At 39.3% G+C, this 18,298-nt stretch overlaps 1 protein-coding gene across 1 annotated transcript in view; it reads right to left on the reverse strand.

Annotated features, from left to right (window-relative positions):
* Positions 1–5,972: 5,972 nt before the first annotated feature.
* DAW1 (dynein assembly factor with WD repeats 1) overlaps positions 5,973–18,298 on the reverse strand; it is a 67,063-nt gene continuing 54,737 nt past the window's right edge. Inside the window, exons 8-13 of the mRNA XM_043910599.1 lie at positions 17,844–17,950; positions 15,963–16,065; positions 14,893–15,007; positions 10,623–10,699; positions 8,663–8,825; positions 5,973–6,377 (exon numbers count right to left, since the gene is read on the reverse strand). Of these exons, the coding sequence (XP_043766534.1) occupies positions 6,343–6,377; positions 8,663–8,825; positions 10,623–10,699; positions 14,893–15,007; positions 15,963–16,065; positions 17,844–17,950 (600 nt within the window). The 3' untranslated portion in view covers positions 5,973–6,342. The remainder of the gene's footprint in view (positions 6,378–8,662; positions 8,826–10,622; positions 10,700–14,892; positions 15,008–15,962; positions 16,066–17,843; positions 17,951–18,298) is intronic.

The following is an 18,298-nucleotide window of genomic DNA, read 5'->3' on the forward strand; positions in this document are numbered from 1 at the left end:
AGGGGATAGCCCCCAGATGGAGTGTCCCTCTGTCCCCATGCCCCTGAATAGCTCACTATGGGACTAACTAACCTTGTTTAAGGCAATTAAGTATTTTGTTACTTACAGCCCAAACTGAGATAACAGAGAACCTAAATTAAATGAAACCTAAGATTATCTTGGTAAGATAACTACAATGACTATAGGTATTTTGAGTTAGCTTGTAAATCATTTTTTGAAAAGGAGTATGCCTTTTACTATATTCACAATTTTTTTTAACTTCAAATTTCATCGCTTTAGAGACCCAAAATGCTGAATTGGTTTAAGAGAACCAGAGCAATGGGAAAACATAACAAATTTCTTTGTAATTTAAAAGATCACTGATGCATTTTTAAATGGCAATAAGAGACTTCTGTGTATAAAAAACACTGTTTAGTTCAAAAAGCATTTATTTTGCTTTAAATCAGACATTATGCTAAATCATGAGCTACTGCAGTTTTAGAGATGAGTTGTTAGAAAAGATACTTCATTTTTATGAAGACAGTTCATTCTCATAAAATTATATATGAAATTTAAATGCATGAGGATAGGTTAGACCATAATCGTCTATATTAATGATCTCCTCACATCTCAGCTCCTCTGAAAGAAAACCTTTAAAATGAAAGTTAGAAAAGACTTAAATTTTAAATTAATTGACAAAAATTTGATATACAATCCTCCCTAAGATGTTTTTAACAAATTAAATGAGTTATATTACAACTATTATTTCAGAGAAAACAACACTGTGTTCTTCCCTGAAAAATGTGTTCATATATGAAGTGCAATTTGTTTTGAAGAGATCTCCTAAGTTATTGATCATAAATAATAATGGAAAATATTACCCTCATGCTCATTATGTGCCATGTATTCCTAATCCTCAAAACAAGAACTTTTATTGCCACCAGTTTCCAGATGAGAAACCTCAGACAGAGTGGTAAGGTATTATAACTTGTCCAAGAATAAGAGTTTGAATCAGAATATATACGTAGAGAATCTGACTCCAGGCCCCACACACACTTCACTGTACCTGACAATACTCCAGATGAAAATAAAGTGAGTATATGTAGTGAAAATGCCTGACAATAAGCTTTTGACTACTGAGGCATCCATTTCAAAAATACCCATCTCAAAAGAGCATATTTACAGCTCTGTGATGACACATACACTAGCTAAACAACCAGATAAGGAGCCACGCCGCCTCACCTATGGCATTCTCTTCTAGAAAGCCCTGGGTGACCCAGAAAACTTCACTTGAGTGACCCTGATTCTTTTCTTCCCAAGCCCTAATTCCCACTCTTATGTTTTAAATTCACCACTGAAGTGTGAACCTGTGAGATCCCTCCTTCCACCTGGCCTCCTATGTGACTTGTACCCTCCAGGACATGTGGGTAATAAAATCTAGTTTTTTTCAAAGTTCCCTAATGGTTGTTGCTGAAGTGCCTCTTACAATCATATTACCAAGTCCAAACACATTCTGCTTGCCACATGACAGGCCAATAAATTGGGAGATGAGGTGTTGGGGCAAGGAAGAAAGACTTTATTTGGAAGGTTGGAAGCCTCAGAAGACTAGAGTCCTAGAGAACTGTCTTACCAGGGTCTGGATGCTAGTTATTTTATAGGAGAGATGGGGGAGGGCAGGAGGTAAAGCAAAAAGGCCCATAATTTTTGCAAATATTTCCTAACTTGACCAGACTCTGGGAGGGGATGTGTTCTCCTTCTTGTTTCCTGCAGCCATTCACAGGCGAGCAGGGTCAGAATGTTTCTCTGTGAGCTGAATAAAGGTATATCAGTTCAGCATTCAGGCAGAGGGGGCAGATTCCTTGAGATGGGCCATTATATTTGCTTCTAACTGTAGGCATTGTCCTTTTATTGATTAACTTGTTAAAAAAAAAAAAAAAGCAACAGAGAGCAAAGGTTAAACTAAAAGAAACATATCTAATATGGAGTTAGATTTGTTCTTCCCTATTAGAATCATATTAAGAACCAGGAAGGCCAATCCAGCCACACTGTCCTCAGGTGGGTAAATGTCTGTGAGGACTCACCACAAGGAGCAGGAGCTCAGGTGAGCATTTCAGGCATTGCTAGCCAATAGCATCATGATCAGTGGGATGAGACCAACACCCAGCAGTATATTATTGCTTTCCCTATGATCCTAAGTAAGCACTTTTTAAAGTAGATTGAGATATCTGAAAGCAATCACAAGCATTCTATAAAGAAACAATTCCTCAAAACATAAAACTTAGAGGTTAAGTCATTTTATGGCCAAGAGTTTCACTTTGGTCTGTAAGACGTAGGGTAATCTCCATGACCATACATTTGTACAGCGGCAGGACCCTATGGAACCTTCCTAGGACAGGTCTTCTCCCATGTCCTCTACTTTGCTCTTATTTAGTTGCTCAGTTGTGTCCAACTCTTTGCGACCATGTCGCACGTGACTGCAGCATGTCAGGCTTCCCTGTCCTTCACTATCTCCCAGAGTTTGCTCAAACCCATGTCCATTGAGTTGGTGATGCCATCCAACCATCTGTCCCTCTGTCACCCCCTTCTCCTCCTGCCCTCAATTTTTCCCAGCATCAGGGTCTTTTCCAATGAATTGGCTCTTCACATCAAGGTGGTCAAAGTACTGGGGATTCAGCTTCAGCATCAGTCTTTCCAGTGAATTTTCAGGGTTGATTTCCTTTAGCATTGAGTGGTTCAACCTCCTTCCTGTCAAAGGAACTCTCAAGAGTCTCATCCAGCACCATAGTTTGAAAGCGTGATTTCTTGGATGCTCAACCTTCTTTATGGTCTAACTCTCACATTCATACATGACTATTGGAAAAACCATATCTTTGACTAAATTAAACTTTGTTGGCAAAGTGACAGCTCTGCTTTTTAATATGTTGTCTAGGTTTCTCAGAGCTTTACTTCCAAGGGGCAAATGTCTTTTAATTTCATCCTCTGCTTTAGCTCCTCTCTAAAGTACCTATTGAATAGAAAACAGTATCTGAGGTACATTTCCTGAGTTGTTTTGCAGAGGTGGAAACACCCCCCAAGTGGAAGATATAACTAGTTGATGACTGTGAGCACATAGCCTCCTGGAGCCTAAGGACTGATAAAGTTATTGTCTGTGACACCACCCTTTTCCATGTCATTAGCTAATCAGAGAATTGTGCCCTAGATGATCACATACCCTGTACCTCACCTCCTTCACCTGGCTTTTTAAAATATTTTCCAAAACCCTTCAAGTATCTCGGGGCTTTTTAGGGCATGAGTCACCCACCTCCTTGCATGTCCCTGCAATAAAACTTTCTCTGCTCCAAACTCTGACATTTCAGTTTGTTTGGTCGGTGTGTCAGGCACATGAACTTAGGTTAACACGTTGTCTGAGTCTTTTAAATGATTTAGCAAAATAGTATTCTCACTGTGGACTGAAAGTATGTATCCACAGTCTACAAGTTGAGCATTATGTCTTATTTGGTGGGAATTTTTAGGACTTCAAGCCCAGGAGGCAGCAATCTCAAGTAACTCTGAGAACTGCTGCAAGGAAGCAAGCAGAAAGCTAGGCTGTATAAGAGTTTTCCAACAAAAAGCAAGTAGTAGAAACAAAAGATTACTCTTAATTAAAGAAAACTAAAAACCTCAAGGAATTTATCACTTTTCTACTCATGGGGAGCTGCAAGAGTCTGGACTCAATGAAATCATTCTTTTGATTTGCACCTCAGGTATCTGGGGCCAGTTTCCTGTGTTCTTACATCCAGATTTTCTTCAGGCCTCACCTCAGAGAGTGGCTGAAGTCTGATGACTACTAAATAGCAGCTATTCTTCTCCTTGCTGAGTGCCCTTAGGCTCCCCAACTTACAATTGGCTATGGCTGCAATTGCTGATTACTGTGACATCCTCTCTTTACTGATATGGCAGAAAATATTCTGTTTATCACCACCCTTCCCAAAGCCATCAAAGGGTTAGAAGGAAAAGTCAAGGTCCACTGATTCTTTAGAATTTTCAAAGCAGCAGCTAAATTTTGGCCTGAAAGCGAAAAGTCACTGAGTTATGTCCAACTCTTTGCGACCCCATAGACTACAGTCCATGGAATTCTCCAGGCTGGAATACTGGAGTGGGTAGCCTTTCCCACTCCAGGGGAGCTTCCCAACCCAGGGATCAAACCCAGGTCTCCCACATTGCAGGTGGATTCTTTACCAGCTGAGCCACAAGGGAAGCCCAAATTTTGGCCTGGTTTTCTCTAATTCAAGCTCTCATTGGCTGTTCCATCTCTAAACTTACTTACTCCTTTCCAGCACTAAAGTTTTGTTTATTTTGTTTTATTTTTTCTTCTTGAGGCATCCACAGATGATCTGAGAGGTAATTCTCACCCCAAACCTTCCTACTGGTACATCTGATACTGTTCGTCCACAATTAAGACTTTTTCACTTAAGAATGTAATATATGAAAGTGAAAGTGTTAGCCACTCAGTCCTGTCTGATTGTTTGTGATCCCATGGTCTGTAGCCTGCCAGGCTCCTCTGTCCATGCAATTCTCCAGGCAAGAATACTGGAGTGCACTGCCATTCCCTTCATGAGATCTTCCTGACCCAGGGATCAAACCTGCATCTCCTGCATTGCAGGCAGATTCTTTACCATCTGAACCACCAGGAAAGCCCAGGAAAGGCTTTCTTGACCACCAGGGGGCGGCAAAGAACATAATATAATGGAGTGTAATCCCTGGACTCTAAATCCCACTTCACTACTAATATTTTATGTCTTTAGTAAATTATTTAACGTCACTGTGATATACCTTTCTCGGCGTAAAATCAGGACTGCTACCTGCATTGTAACAGATAGCAGTTGTAAAGATAAATCTTGTGCTTTATCTTTGAACATTAATTTTTTAAATGCATTGTGGCACTTTTACATAGAAAAGACTTTTAAAAAACATTGTCTAGTATTTCAGCATCAATCAGGTTGGTGTTTGATGATTTCTCTGGTACCTCAATTGTTTAACAACCAGATTTTTAAGTTCAATAGTCTGAATTTACATTCTGTTTAACTTTTCCTCAGAGAAAAACATGTGTGCGTTTTCTACAGTCCAGTCTACTATGAAATCAGGATACATTTGCTACTAAATGAGATCCATTTTATTTTCCCTATATGTTTTTCTATATTTCCCTATATTTTATTCTGTGTCCTTTCTCAACTTTTTCTCTGGAGGAAGGAGGAGTAGGTGTATTCTTGAATATGAGGGAAGGAAGATAAAACTTCTATTCCTATTTGCCTCTTTCTTTCTGAGCTGATAAAAGTAAAATAGCTAAATAAATAATAAAACTTCTAATCAAACTTCAAACTTACATATCCTCCTAAAAAATGTTGGAATGTAAATTTGTACAGCCAATATGGAAAGTAGCATGGAGGGTTCTCAAAAAAAATTAAAAATATAATATAATCCAGCAATTCCATTTCTGATTATATATTTGAAGAAAACAAAAACCATAACTGAAAAAGATATATCCACCCCTATATTCACTGCAACATCATTTACAATAGCCAAGATGGAAAAATGGATAAAGAAAATGCACACACACACACACACACACACACACACACAATGGAATATTATACAGCCATAAAAAGAAAAATCTTGTCATTTACCACAACACAGATGAACTTTGAGGGCATAAAACTAAAATGAAATAAGTCTGGCAGAGAAAGATAAATGTCATGTAATCTTACTTATATGTGGAATTTAAAACAAACAAAAAAAAACACTGAACTTATACAGAGAACTGAGATAAAAATGGGTGAAAGGGGATTAAAAGGTACAATATTCTAATTATAAAATATTTAAGTCGTGGGGGTGTCATGTACATCGTGGTTCCTGTAGTTAGTAAATCTGTATTGCATATTTGAAAGCTGCTGAAAGAGTACATCATTAAAGTTCTCACCATAAGAAAGAAACCATACATCATACAGACATGCAAATTCACAGAAATTTTCTCCAGAAAATTTATTCAACAGAAATTATAATAGCCTGCAAAGTAGAATGTAGGAGACACATTGTTAAATCATTCTGGTTTCACTTATCAGTATGGTGATGCTATCAAGATATAAAAGAAAATTGAAATAACCAGTTTGCCAAGCAATATGCTCACTCCTGTCATCTCTATCAGACATCAAGGAATGATATAACTTCAACAGTCATATCTGTGAAGCTAAGGACAGTATACAAACGGTTGACTTGTGGATAAAGAGAAAACATTTGAAATATCAAAACAGCTTGCTGGCTGGCTATGACGCTCCAACTTTTGATCAGCATGGCTGGCAAGTTTCTTCGTTGACTGACTCTCTTCAATCACTGCCATATCCTACAGGTATTATCCTTGCTGCCTAATAAAGTAAATTTCACCAAGTTATTTTTCTTTTTTTTACTCATTTAACTCTCTCTGTGTTTACAGGTTGACATTTTCTGGGTCGTTGTGGATGATCAACGTGCTCAATGTGCTAGCTCCTGGGTGTCCAGCTGCAGAACCCGTTAGCAGTTCAGGTGTTTGGGGAGAGGGGATCTTTTTGTTTGTCTTGCCCATTGGTCATAAGTTGGGCAAGTTCACATTCTACTCCCTTCTGCAAGATTCATGGCATTTTAGGGTTAGAGAGGACCCTAGCATGTCACCACACCACCCACCCCTCTGCTTATCCCCATCCCGCTTCATGCATCACCACCAAGTGGCAAATATGATGACTTGGAACATCTCCAGGTTTGAGTAATCAATTTATGAGGAAGCAGCACATTCCACTTTGGAATGTTTCAAAATTACAGTGGATTTTTCTCATCAGTCAAAATGTGAAACTCCTGCCCTCCCCACGACAGCAACAGACACTCTTCCAAAGCAGCCTTGATACACTCCTCCCCCAGGGACCCCATCCACATTCGTGCCCTGGGAATGGCAGCCCCAGTATGAAGCACTGCTGGGTTCTGTTGGTTTTTTCCACCTCAGGTGCCAGGCATGTATCATCAATACAAGCAGTGTCGGGGCTGCAAAAGCCTGTGAAAACTGTACATTGTACCCAAAGGTATCTCATCTTTTTGAAAGTGTCCTGACCACTCTGCACAGTTTGCTTCCATTTTGTGATTCTAAACCCTCAGGCAGTCCACTGAAAATGCATGCAGTTAACCACACCAGAGTCCACCAGGAAAATAGGGCAGATTCATATTCAAACAAAGTGTTCTGCTGATGGCAAGGAAGACATGTCACTTCCCAGTCTCATAAGCACTGTCATAGAGTGGACCTGTATTTAGCATATTGGTGCTTTTATTTATTGATTTATTTTTGGTATTTTTCAGTCACTAAGTCATGACTCTTTGCAACCCCATTGACTACAGCATGCCAGGCTTCCTTGTCCTTTACTATCTCCAGGCGTTTGCTTTGGGAAATACTAAATAAACTAATAATATCTTAAAAGAGCTCAGGCATTTGAAGGCCAGCATTAAAACAAGGCACAAACAACTAATATTCCTTCCCTAAATTCTCCAGGGCCTTCTGTGGATGCGGAAAGAGGTACTGCAGGGCTTGCCCGGCTTAACACAAACAGGGTGGACTAGGAAAGGTTGGTCCTCTGACAAACCAGCCCCAGCTTCAATGTTCTCTGTCACAACCACTCACATCCTTCATCATCAAGAGAAAGGATTTGATCCTATTTATTATGGTATTGTCTTAGGAATACCTGCATTATAGTAACACTTGCAAACCATAGGCCCAAAGAAAGTAATCTGTAATTTTAGAAATCATCCATCATTAAGTAGAAAGGACTGGAATTTTAGGGCAAAGGCAGAGATTATTCTCAGCATCTTTGAAGTTGTCTGATTAAAATAAATAAAATCAGCCAACATATGAAGCCAAGTTTGCGTATGCGACATTTAACTCCTTAGACCAGTTAAGCAATTTAAAAATTTTCTCAGCACAATGAGAATCATTGAGAGTTGAGCAGATTCATGCCCCTGTGGGTATCCCCAACCCACACTATCATTTAGCACCCTGCACCCTGCAAGGGTTCCCTCTAGAGACACCTACTCAAGTTATGCCATATTCTTGGCATTTTCTCCCTTTTCTACAATCTCAACTAACCTGCTCTCAATCCAGTTCTTATGAAACATTGCTGATATAATTCACTCACAATAAATTGTTAATGGTGGAAAAAACATTCAATATGTGCTCTTTCCCCCAGATATTAATGTGTTACAAGGGGACATCCAAGGAGAAAACAGTTTTGCTCAAAGAATAAAGCTCTAATGGGCTGTAAATCCCTCTCTGGAGAACTTAGGTCCTGACTTGTTTTAGTTACTAAGACTTACTGCCATCAACTGAATATTAACCACTTGATGGATGATGCCTGGGGATATGCAGTCAACAGTAAGGCAGGCTACTAAATTCTTACCCTGTCTGGGGCAATCGAAATTCAGGATTCACAAAGCCTTACAGTCAGTGGCAGAGCCCACTCCTGTGGTCCTGCAAAGCAGCTAAAACTAAATAATGGACATAAAATGCACCCAGGTGAGCTAGGGACCCTGGAAGAAGGGTGGGGATAGGAGTGGGCTCCTTTTGGTATTCAGCTCAGAAACTCTAATAACCAATTTGAAAGGAAAGCTGAGTTGATGGGGTCTATTTCTCCCCTACCTGTAATGATTATGTCACCTTTATAGTTGAAAGCACAGGAGAAGATCTCATCCGAGTGTCCCTCAAGAACCTGGAGGCACTGACCAGTCTGAGCATCCCAGATTCTAGCTGTTTTGTCGGAGCTGCCAGTGAGAAGACGGTTGCCTTGGGGGTTGAAAGAAATCTACAGGCAAGCGAGGGGGAAAAAAGAGATCACAGGTTGGTGTAATTTGATTCCCAGTATATTTTTCATCAGTAAAAAGGGGACATCACTGAGTTACCTGTTCATCTTCCCAGCCTGGTACTTATTCTTACCTAGAACAGTTCCTTCAGGGTGGGAAAAAGACTGCAGAGACTAATACATGAAAACTGAAATCTAGACAATGATGTCTGATTGCCTATCCCTCACACACAAGTCTAAGGATAAAGACCACAGCTCCCTTATACTTTGAGTGTTCCCCCACCCAGCTTCTTTTCATTTCAGGAGCAAAGGCTGTTGACATCGACCTCTCCACTCAAACCAAGAGGCAGAGCCCTGGTGTGGATGAGAGCACAAGTCAGAGATCTTCAAACCCAAACCTCGGTGTCACCTCTACAGACCAACTTTCTGTCATCATGAGCGTAGAAATAGTCCTTCAATCTGCGGCACAGAATGTCAGGGTCCGCAGGAGAGGACTTTCTGTGTTGCTACTTAAAGTGCAGCATTTTCCATCCGTGTGGGCTTGAGAGCCCCAATGGGCCAGGCATTGTCACATGGTATGTGAGCAGTAAAGAACACTGTCAGTCCTCAGTTCCTCTGGACATCATGTTGATAACCTTTTCTAAATCATCAGAGGGTGGAGATGTGGGTCACTTCCTCTGTGACTTGATGAGGGCAAGCCCCAAGGTTATGGCTTTTTTCATTACAGTGTCACCAGGGCCCGGCGTGATACCTAGCATACTGGAAGCTCTCAAAATGAATGAAAGAATACTTTAGCTTGGCACCCCATAGAAACTCCATTACTGGATGGCAATTCAATAGGTAATATATCAGTTAACAAGCATAAAATGCAATAATGTAGAGACTGAGAACTCTTTCTACTCAGACACACACAAAAACATGTGCGTTTGTTGAGTGTGCCATGCCAGACACTCAGAAACATAGCTCAGTCTCTCTTCATGGCCTGTTTCCCGTGGCCATATCCCTCATCTCTCTTACTACCAATCTCCCTGGCCTCCCAGCCTAACACAGAGGATGTGCTCTGCAATGTCTCAGAGACCAACGCTGATGGGCAGGAGGGCAAGGGCCACCAATAGCAGGGGAGCCTGCAGAGACCTGAATCCACTGAGCTGATACATTAAAAAGAAAGAACAATCTCATCTTAGGCACGAGGCCAAGGAATTGGGCTGAGCTGGGGGTGAGAGTCACCGGTCCAAAGCCTTCTCTACAACTTTCTGAGGACATCTCTAAACCTCAGATCACTGAGTGGATGGCCATCCTGCATGGATAAGCTTTTGGGAGGAGTTCATATGAAATCCTAAACTACAGCTTTCAAGTTTCAAGATAGGTCATTTTTAACTTTTTAAGCCGTAAATATTTCTAGGAAATACTTCCTCAATGGCATGTGATCTACAGGACACTTAATATTTGCAGTGCAGCCTGTTCTTTTGCATAATATAAAAGGAGTGTGTTTACTAGAACCAGGAAAAGCACTTTACTAGCTTCTTAATAGCTTTAATAAGTATGCTTTGCTAACTGAAACTTTTTTCTTGGCTGAGGAGAATGCTGTTTTATACTTTCTAAAAGGTTTTAGAAATCATTTTACTAAACTGAGTTTGAGGACACATTTGAAAAGTTACTCTTGAGGGAAATGATTTCTACAAAGAATGAGATAACTGGGCAAAACCTTGGTACTATCAGTGACAACAGATCGATTTATATTAAGCCTGATTCTTATTTTTGAAAATAAATAAATTGCTCCAAATGAGAAAAGCAACTCACCTTTGAAATTTCTCCTTCATGGCCTTCCAGTTTGGTAATACATTTTCTTGTGGCCGCACTGAAAATTCTTGCTGTTCCTTTTTGAGAGGAGTGGAGATATATATAAATTCATCAGAAATGCAGGACTTTGAACCGCATGCCTTGAATTATCTAAATATCTATCCCTCTGACACGTAAGCTCTGTGCTAAGTTTGTCTTCTTGCCTGTGGTGAGAGCCAGACACTTAATACTATAAATGCAAGCTGATCCCCCTACAGGAGAAGAACGGGGCGGGGTGGGGGCGGGGGAAGCATCTCTCTAGCCCCAGCTTATTAGAAGAGACACAAGGTTCCAAGATAGATGGAGGTGAAGGGACAAGAATTCAAAAAGAATCAAATTTTAAAGAGAAAAATTTGGGACTCACAACAAGTTTTGATGATTCTGATTACCTACAGAAATAAATAGCAAGACTAATATCATACACCAAATATGAGTCTAAGGTTACAGAAGACACAGAGGCCTTCTGAGAGGAGTCAGCAACCACTACTTACAAAGAATGAAGAATAGGTGCTAGCTAGAAAACCTTTTCAACAGAAAAGACAAATAGAATGATGTGTTCCCTGCTTTATATCCAGTACCTAGAAATGCCAAACTCATATTAAACACTCAATAAATAGATGTAGGATGGATGGATGGATGGGTAGATGGATGGATGGATGGGTAGATGGATGGATGGAAATGAGAATGGATGGTAGATGGATGAAAGATTGATAGATAAATGGATGAATAGATGGATGGATGGATAGATGAAGTGATATAACATTTCTGTAGGATTAAGGAATAGAGTTGTTACATAAGCATAGAAGGATAAAAAAATAGAAGTAATGAAATTGTTGTCATAAAAAATTAAAATTTATCTGGCCAGGTGAAGGACGCTGTCGCAACACAAAGTATAAAATCAAGGTAAAGTTCCCAAAGATAGGGAATTTTGGTTACTTAATTTCCATTTAGAGAGAAGCAAAATATCTTAATTTTTAACTTTCCTCTCTGACAACTTCAGGAGGAAGTAGACAGAAATTGCTACAGTAGAATTAATATGATTAAAATATAATATTGCTACTTCATTGGGTATTTCAAAAGCTTTAAAGGAAAGTGATCCACTTGTTTTAAGAGTTTGTGAATATGACAAAAATATGCAGCATAGACTAATACATCAAATTTTGCAAAGGTATTTTTAAGTTTCAGAAAACACAAAAGTAATATAGCCTGAAATTGCAATTTTTATAAGATAAAAATATGAATAAGACATCAAAAAAATTCAGCCTTGAGAGTAATTCCAGTGAAGGTGAAAGAGGCAATAAATATAAAGAAACAGATTGTAGCTGCAGAGGCAAGTAACTCTGTTGAATGAAATCAAATTTTAAGATGGGAATGAGGAGCAAAGACCAAAAGTAAATAAAAAATGGCTCTAAACATCAAGACTTCTTAGGAGGGACAGAATGAAAAGAAGTTTACAACACAAACCAAAAGAGAAAGATGTTTTTTGAAAGCAATATGCTATTGAAGAAAGGAAAGAACAGAATCACTGCTGGGGAAAACAGCAGATGATAGAAAGGACAAAACTAAAAGACTTGAACTTATATTTTATTCACTTCCATCCCTCAGCATCCTGATCACTTGTCCCTGCTTATTTCTTCCCCCATACCACTGACAACTCCTGACATTCTACATAATCTAATATTCTATATAAGACACATGTATGGTATTGTTTGAGGTCTCCCCCTTCAAAACATAGCTCCAGGAGGGAAGAGATGCCCATCTCTTTTTCCCATCGATAAATCCTGTGTTCCTAAAAGAATTCTTGGCACAAAGTAGGCACTCCATATATATTTAATAAACAGATTCTTTTGTATAAATGAGAATGATATTTAAAATGAAAAGGGCAGATTCATTATTTTTAAGGGATGATTTTTAAAAGCCAAGATCTGTGAGAAGATGAGAAAATAAGTAGTTAGTTTAAAAAATAAAATTCTCCAGATTCAGGGTGTTTGTATTCCAGGAGGCAAAAAAGACATGTGTGTATGATCAAAGGATCACCTTTGAAAAGTCCTAATGAGTAAGAGAACAGCTTGCAAACATAATTTTGAAGAGACAGTAATGAAGACTGTAATTAAAATGAATCACAGGCCAAATTCTACAACTGATTACAATACAAAGTAGCTACTTAAAAGTATGCTAGTCTCAAGGAGCAAATATAGGCAAAGAAGTGAACAGAAACAGCCTAGAAACAGCATTTGATTTTTGCCATAATTTCTTAAAAAGTTATTAAGGAATTTATATAAGCATAATGTAGTCACATATGGTCAGTAAGAGAATTAAACATATGTGTAGCAACATACATGATTATCAGAGAGGTGACTTAGAGTGAAAGCTTGCTCATATTGTCAGGGCAATGACACAGTCATAGAGTAGCAGGACACGCACTCACAGTGGGTGACAGATTCAGAGTCACCTGTGGTTATCACAGAGAGGATGTCGACAGAGGATGGCATCAAGCATGATGGTGTCATGAGGGACATGGTGCAGACATAGTTTAGAATCAAAGGTGATCAAAAGGATGATGCAGATAGAGTGTAGCATCACACATGTTCATCAGAGAGATGACCTAGACACAGCAGAGTGTCACGGATTACCGATGAGAAGATCACAAGGATACAGTTTAGAATCAAGGAGACGAGACAGACATAGTGTAGCGTGATCCAGGACCATCAATAAGATGATTCAAGTATAAGGTAGGGTCATACATGGCAGTCAGAATGTTGATGCAGACACGGTGTGCAATGTGTGTGTGGTTACCATAGAGATAACACAGCTTTAGTATAGGATGATGTGTGCTTCTCAAGATGGTGAAAAGACATAGGGTAGCATCATACAAGCCATCAAGCAGATAATGGAGACATAGTGTATAGTCATCTGTGGACTGTAGGGAGATAACACATACACAGCATAGCAACATATGTGGTTATCAATAGATGACACAGATATGTTGCAGCACCATACATGGCCTTCATGGATATGAAGCAAACTGAGTCATCACACACAGTTGTCTAGGAGATGATGCAAAATAGGGCAGCACGCCACATGATTGTGAAGGAAATGATAGAACAAGGTAAAACATCACACTGAGCTTTTGAGGAGAGTACATGCACACAGACATTCATCATGTGGAATTATCAAAGAGAAAAGTCTTACTTTAAAGATCATAGTTATCAAAGAGATAGCATCACATGTGCTTGCTAAACAGACTTTGCACACATAGCACCTCATCATTTATGGTTGTCAAGGTGACAACACAATTTTATGGCACAATCTAGGGTCATCAGTGAGATAACCAGCAGCATAGTGGCATACATAATTATTTTTAAAGGCTGTAGCTATAGCATAACTTCGTTATTGTCCAACACTTTTGTGACCCCTTGGACTGTAGCCCACCTGGCTCCTCTGTCCATGGGATTTCCCAGGCAAGATACTGGAGTAGGTTGCCATTTCCTTCTCTAGAGGATCTTCCTGGACCAGGAATCAAACCCTCATCTCCTGCATGGCAGGTGGGTTCTTTACCACTGAGACACCAGGGAAGACCCAACAATAACAACACTCATAATTATTTTAAAAGGATGTAGATATAGCATAACTTCATTTGTTATTATCAAGAAAATGATGCAGACAAAGAATAAAATTATACATGTTGTCAAGATGATTAGACAGGGTAGCATCTGACTGTGGTTATCAGTAAGATGACATAGACATAGCGTAGACTCATAAGTGGTACTCAAGAAGATGAGGGGTAGCACAGCATTATATATGTTCATCGTGAAGATTTGCTAGGCATGGTAGAGCAGCACATGTGATCATAAAGGGGAAAATGCAGATTTATTATATCACCATTGGTAATGGTCAAGCTGATGAGAACAACACAGTGTAGCATGGTCATCAGGGAGATGACCCAAGATATACTAATATGTATAGTTATCAAGGAGATGATGGAGATATAGTTTGACATCATATGTGGTTGTCAAGGAGGTGATACAAACCTTCTACAGCATTGCATGTGGTATCAAGAATATGATACAGACACAGTGTAGTGACCGGCATGGACATCATAGAGATGAGGCACATGTCGTTTCTGTCATAGCTGGTCATCAGGGAGATGACTTATAATGTAGACTCACATATATTTATCAAACAAAACATAAATCCCTCCATAAATTAAATGTACAAGCAGGTTACCTACCATCGGCTGAAGCAGTTGCAATAAGCTTTCCAGTGTAATCAAAACAGCTGTCTAGTATTTCATCATCATGGCCTGTTAAGGTTGCCACGCATTTTCCATTTACAGCATCCCATAGCTACAATTAAAAAAAAAAAAAGAAAAAAAAAGAAATGATGAGGACTCTGACTTCCTCTCTAACATACAAAGATGGCCAGTAGTCTTTATGACATGTTTACAGCTGATTAAAAAAACGGTACCAAAATCATGTGCATAATTTTCACCTTTTATTCATTTTCTTTGATTCACAACCAGAAATGGCAGCCAACCATCTAACAAGGCACACTTTCAACACAGAGAAGATCAACGACAGACTTCAGAATACAAATCTGTCACTATTTTAGGAAAAAAAATCTCAAAGTGTGTGCTTCACTGATGGAGTAGAAGCAACCTCTTTTCATATGAGGGTCATCAAGTGATGCAGAGCTTGATCTAAAACTACAATGCTAAGAAATGAAAAGTACACTCAGATTATAATACATTTAATATACAATCTATATATCTAATAATAATCCTAGAGCATAAGCTCTTAGCAACAGAAACACAAAGGCAGGGAGATGTCACGTTGAGACTTCTTGAAGTTTACTAGCGTTACTTGAAGTTTAATAAATGAATAGAGAGAGAGTAAACAAAGACAATGTGCCTTCAAAAAATAAGATCATTTAGCACAGGGAACTCTACTCAGTGCTCTGTGGTGACCCAAATGAGAAAGAAATCCAAAAAAGAAGGGATACATGTATATGTGTGGGTGATTCACTGGGCTGTATAGCGGAAACCAACACAACACTATAAAGCAAATATTCTCCAATAAAAAAGATCTTTTAATACATTTGAATCATCAAAGCTATTTTACATCATAAATCCTTCACACTTAGAGGATCAGCAACTTGAAACTTAAAAATTACCAATTTTTGGATAAATTAATATCTTAATTTTCTAGCACCTTTAAAACATGTTAATGCTGCCATGAATACTTGACACAGTACAAAGCACAAATATGAGAGTTACAAAGCCCAGGTATTTCTCGAGCTTACCTTGCAGGTTTTGTCCATAGAGCCAGTTAATATCAGAGAGCAATCCCAGTTGAACAAGGCGCTGCTGATCTCAGCACAATGTCCGATTAAGGTATACACCTTCCTACAAAACAGAAACAGTTCAGACTGGTGGAAGATGCATTCATTCAGGATATGTGCACAAAGAATGATGCCAAGTCATCAGTGTACAAGATGAATTTCAGCTTTTACAAAATATCTGTGATGGCTTCACTGTGGCTCAAAAAGAGTGAACTAGGCTCTTAATTTCATCTCAACAAGAATATATTTAAAATTTTAGGCTTAAGTAGGCTTCCCAGGTAACTCAGGTAGACTTCCAGGGTAACTCAAACGGTAAAGAATCTGCCCACAGCGTAGAAGACCTGGGTTCAATCCCTGGGTTGGGAAGATACTCTGGAGAAGGGCATGGCAATCCACTTCAATGTTCTTGCCTGGAGAATCCCCATGGACAGAGGAGCCTGGTGGGCTACAGTCCACGGGGTCGCAAAGAGTCGGACACAACTGGGTGACTCACGTAACACACATAATTAAAATTTAAACAACCCATGATAACAACATCACTTAAGACAGTGCTTCAGAAAGGCACGGATAAAGAATAATAAAGGCAAAAACAAAAAGAATAATAAAGGTAATCTGAAATCCTGGAACTAATTTTACACCAGATGGGTGGACCCCTCTGTAGTTCAGAAACTATCTATCAGTCGTCTAAGAACCCTTCCTTCTCAATGCATCCATCTGAATGGGGATCCCTGAAAACTGACCCCACTATCAAAATGCAGACAAATCCAAGAGTGGAGTTTTACAACACAAATTAGCTAATTTAGTTGACTTCTTAGCAACTAGAACCAAAAATAATTAGGAATAATATTGAAGTTCTTGGACTAAATTAAATTTGGACCATTAGCCGTGATTTTATTTATTCATGATATCCATGCCGACCCTAAAGACAAGCCATTGAAATTTGATTACACAGTACACGGAATAAATAATAGCTATAAACCAGGCTATTGCTAACATTCTCCTTTATGTTGCTGTTTGCCATTATTTGCTCAGAATTCTGAGGAAGCATATATACCACGTGAGTCTGAAAGAGAAAAACAAATTTTATATATTAACACATATATGTGTAACCTAGAAAATGGTACTGATGAACCTATCTGAAGGGCAGGAATAGAGACGCGGACATAATGAAGAGATTTTGGACACAGCAGGAGGAAGGACAGAGTGGGAAGAGTTGAGAGAGTAGAATTGAAACGCATACATTACAATATGCAAAACAGAGAGCCAGTGGGAAGTTGCTGAATTAACACAGGGGGCTCAGTTCAAGTGATGCAGAGCTTGATCTGCGATGACCTACAGGAGTGGGATGGGCTGGGGGTCGGGAGGGAGTCTCAAGGGGGAGGAGACACATGTATGAAAGTGAAAGTGTTAGTTGCTCCGTCAGGTCCGACTCTTTGCAACCCCATGGATTTTAGCCTGCCAGGCTCCTCTGTCCAGGGAATTCTCCAGGCAAGAATACTGGAGCGGGTTGCCATACCCTTCTCCAGGGGATCTTGCCGACCCGGGAATGAAACCCAGGTCTCCTGCACTGCCAGCAGATTCCTTACCATCTGAGACACCAGGGAAGCCTTATGGCTGACTCATGTTGTAAGGCAGAAGCCAACACAATATTGTAAAACAATTATCCTCCAATTAAAATTAAAAAGAAATATCATTAAAGAATGAACTGATTTGCTTCCAATGTGTCCTATTCCTATGAAATCCAAGGCACAGTTAACAGGTTTAATATTAAGCTGATCAATAGCAAGTATTTTCTTAATCTTCTGATCCAGGTTTAAAAAAATTCTTAAAAATCAAGGATACCTTCCAGTATCAGCATCCCACACTGTAGCCATGTGATCAAAAGAGCCTGTGATGATCCTGTTTCCTGATGTGTTAAAGGACAAGGAGATGATTTCAGCTGAGTGTCCCTAGGAAAAGAGCAGATATCAACATGCATACCTGTAAATAAAACAATTTCTACCCATGTATCACATAACAGTTCAAAAGAAAGCGCTACACAAAGGCAAAGCTCTATAGGGAGAAGAGAGATTAGCAGTTGTGGGGTGGGAATAAAGACTGTAAGCCAAGGACACAAGGGTTTTTTGAGGGGTGTGGGGAGTAATGGAAATGGTCAAAAACTAGTGTCTAGGTGATGGTTGTGCAATTCTGTAAATTTACTAAAAATTGAGGAGATCCAACCAACCCATGCTAAAGGAAATCAGTCCTGAATATTCATTGGAAGGACTGAAGCTGAAGCTGAAACTCCAATACTTTGG

The sequence above is a fragment of the Cervus elaphus genome, chromosome 8 (assembly GCF_910594005.1).
Source record: "Cervus elaphus chromosome 8, mCerEla1.1, whole genome shotgun sequence".
Lineage (NCBI taxonomy): Eukaryota > Metazoa > Chordata > Mammalia > Artiodactyla > Cervidae > Cervus > Cervus elaphus.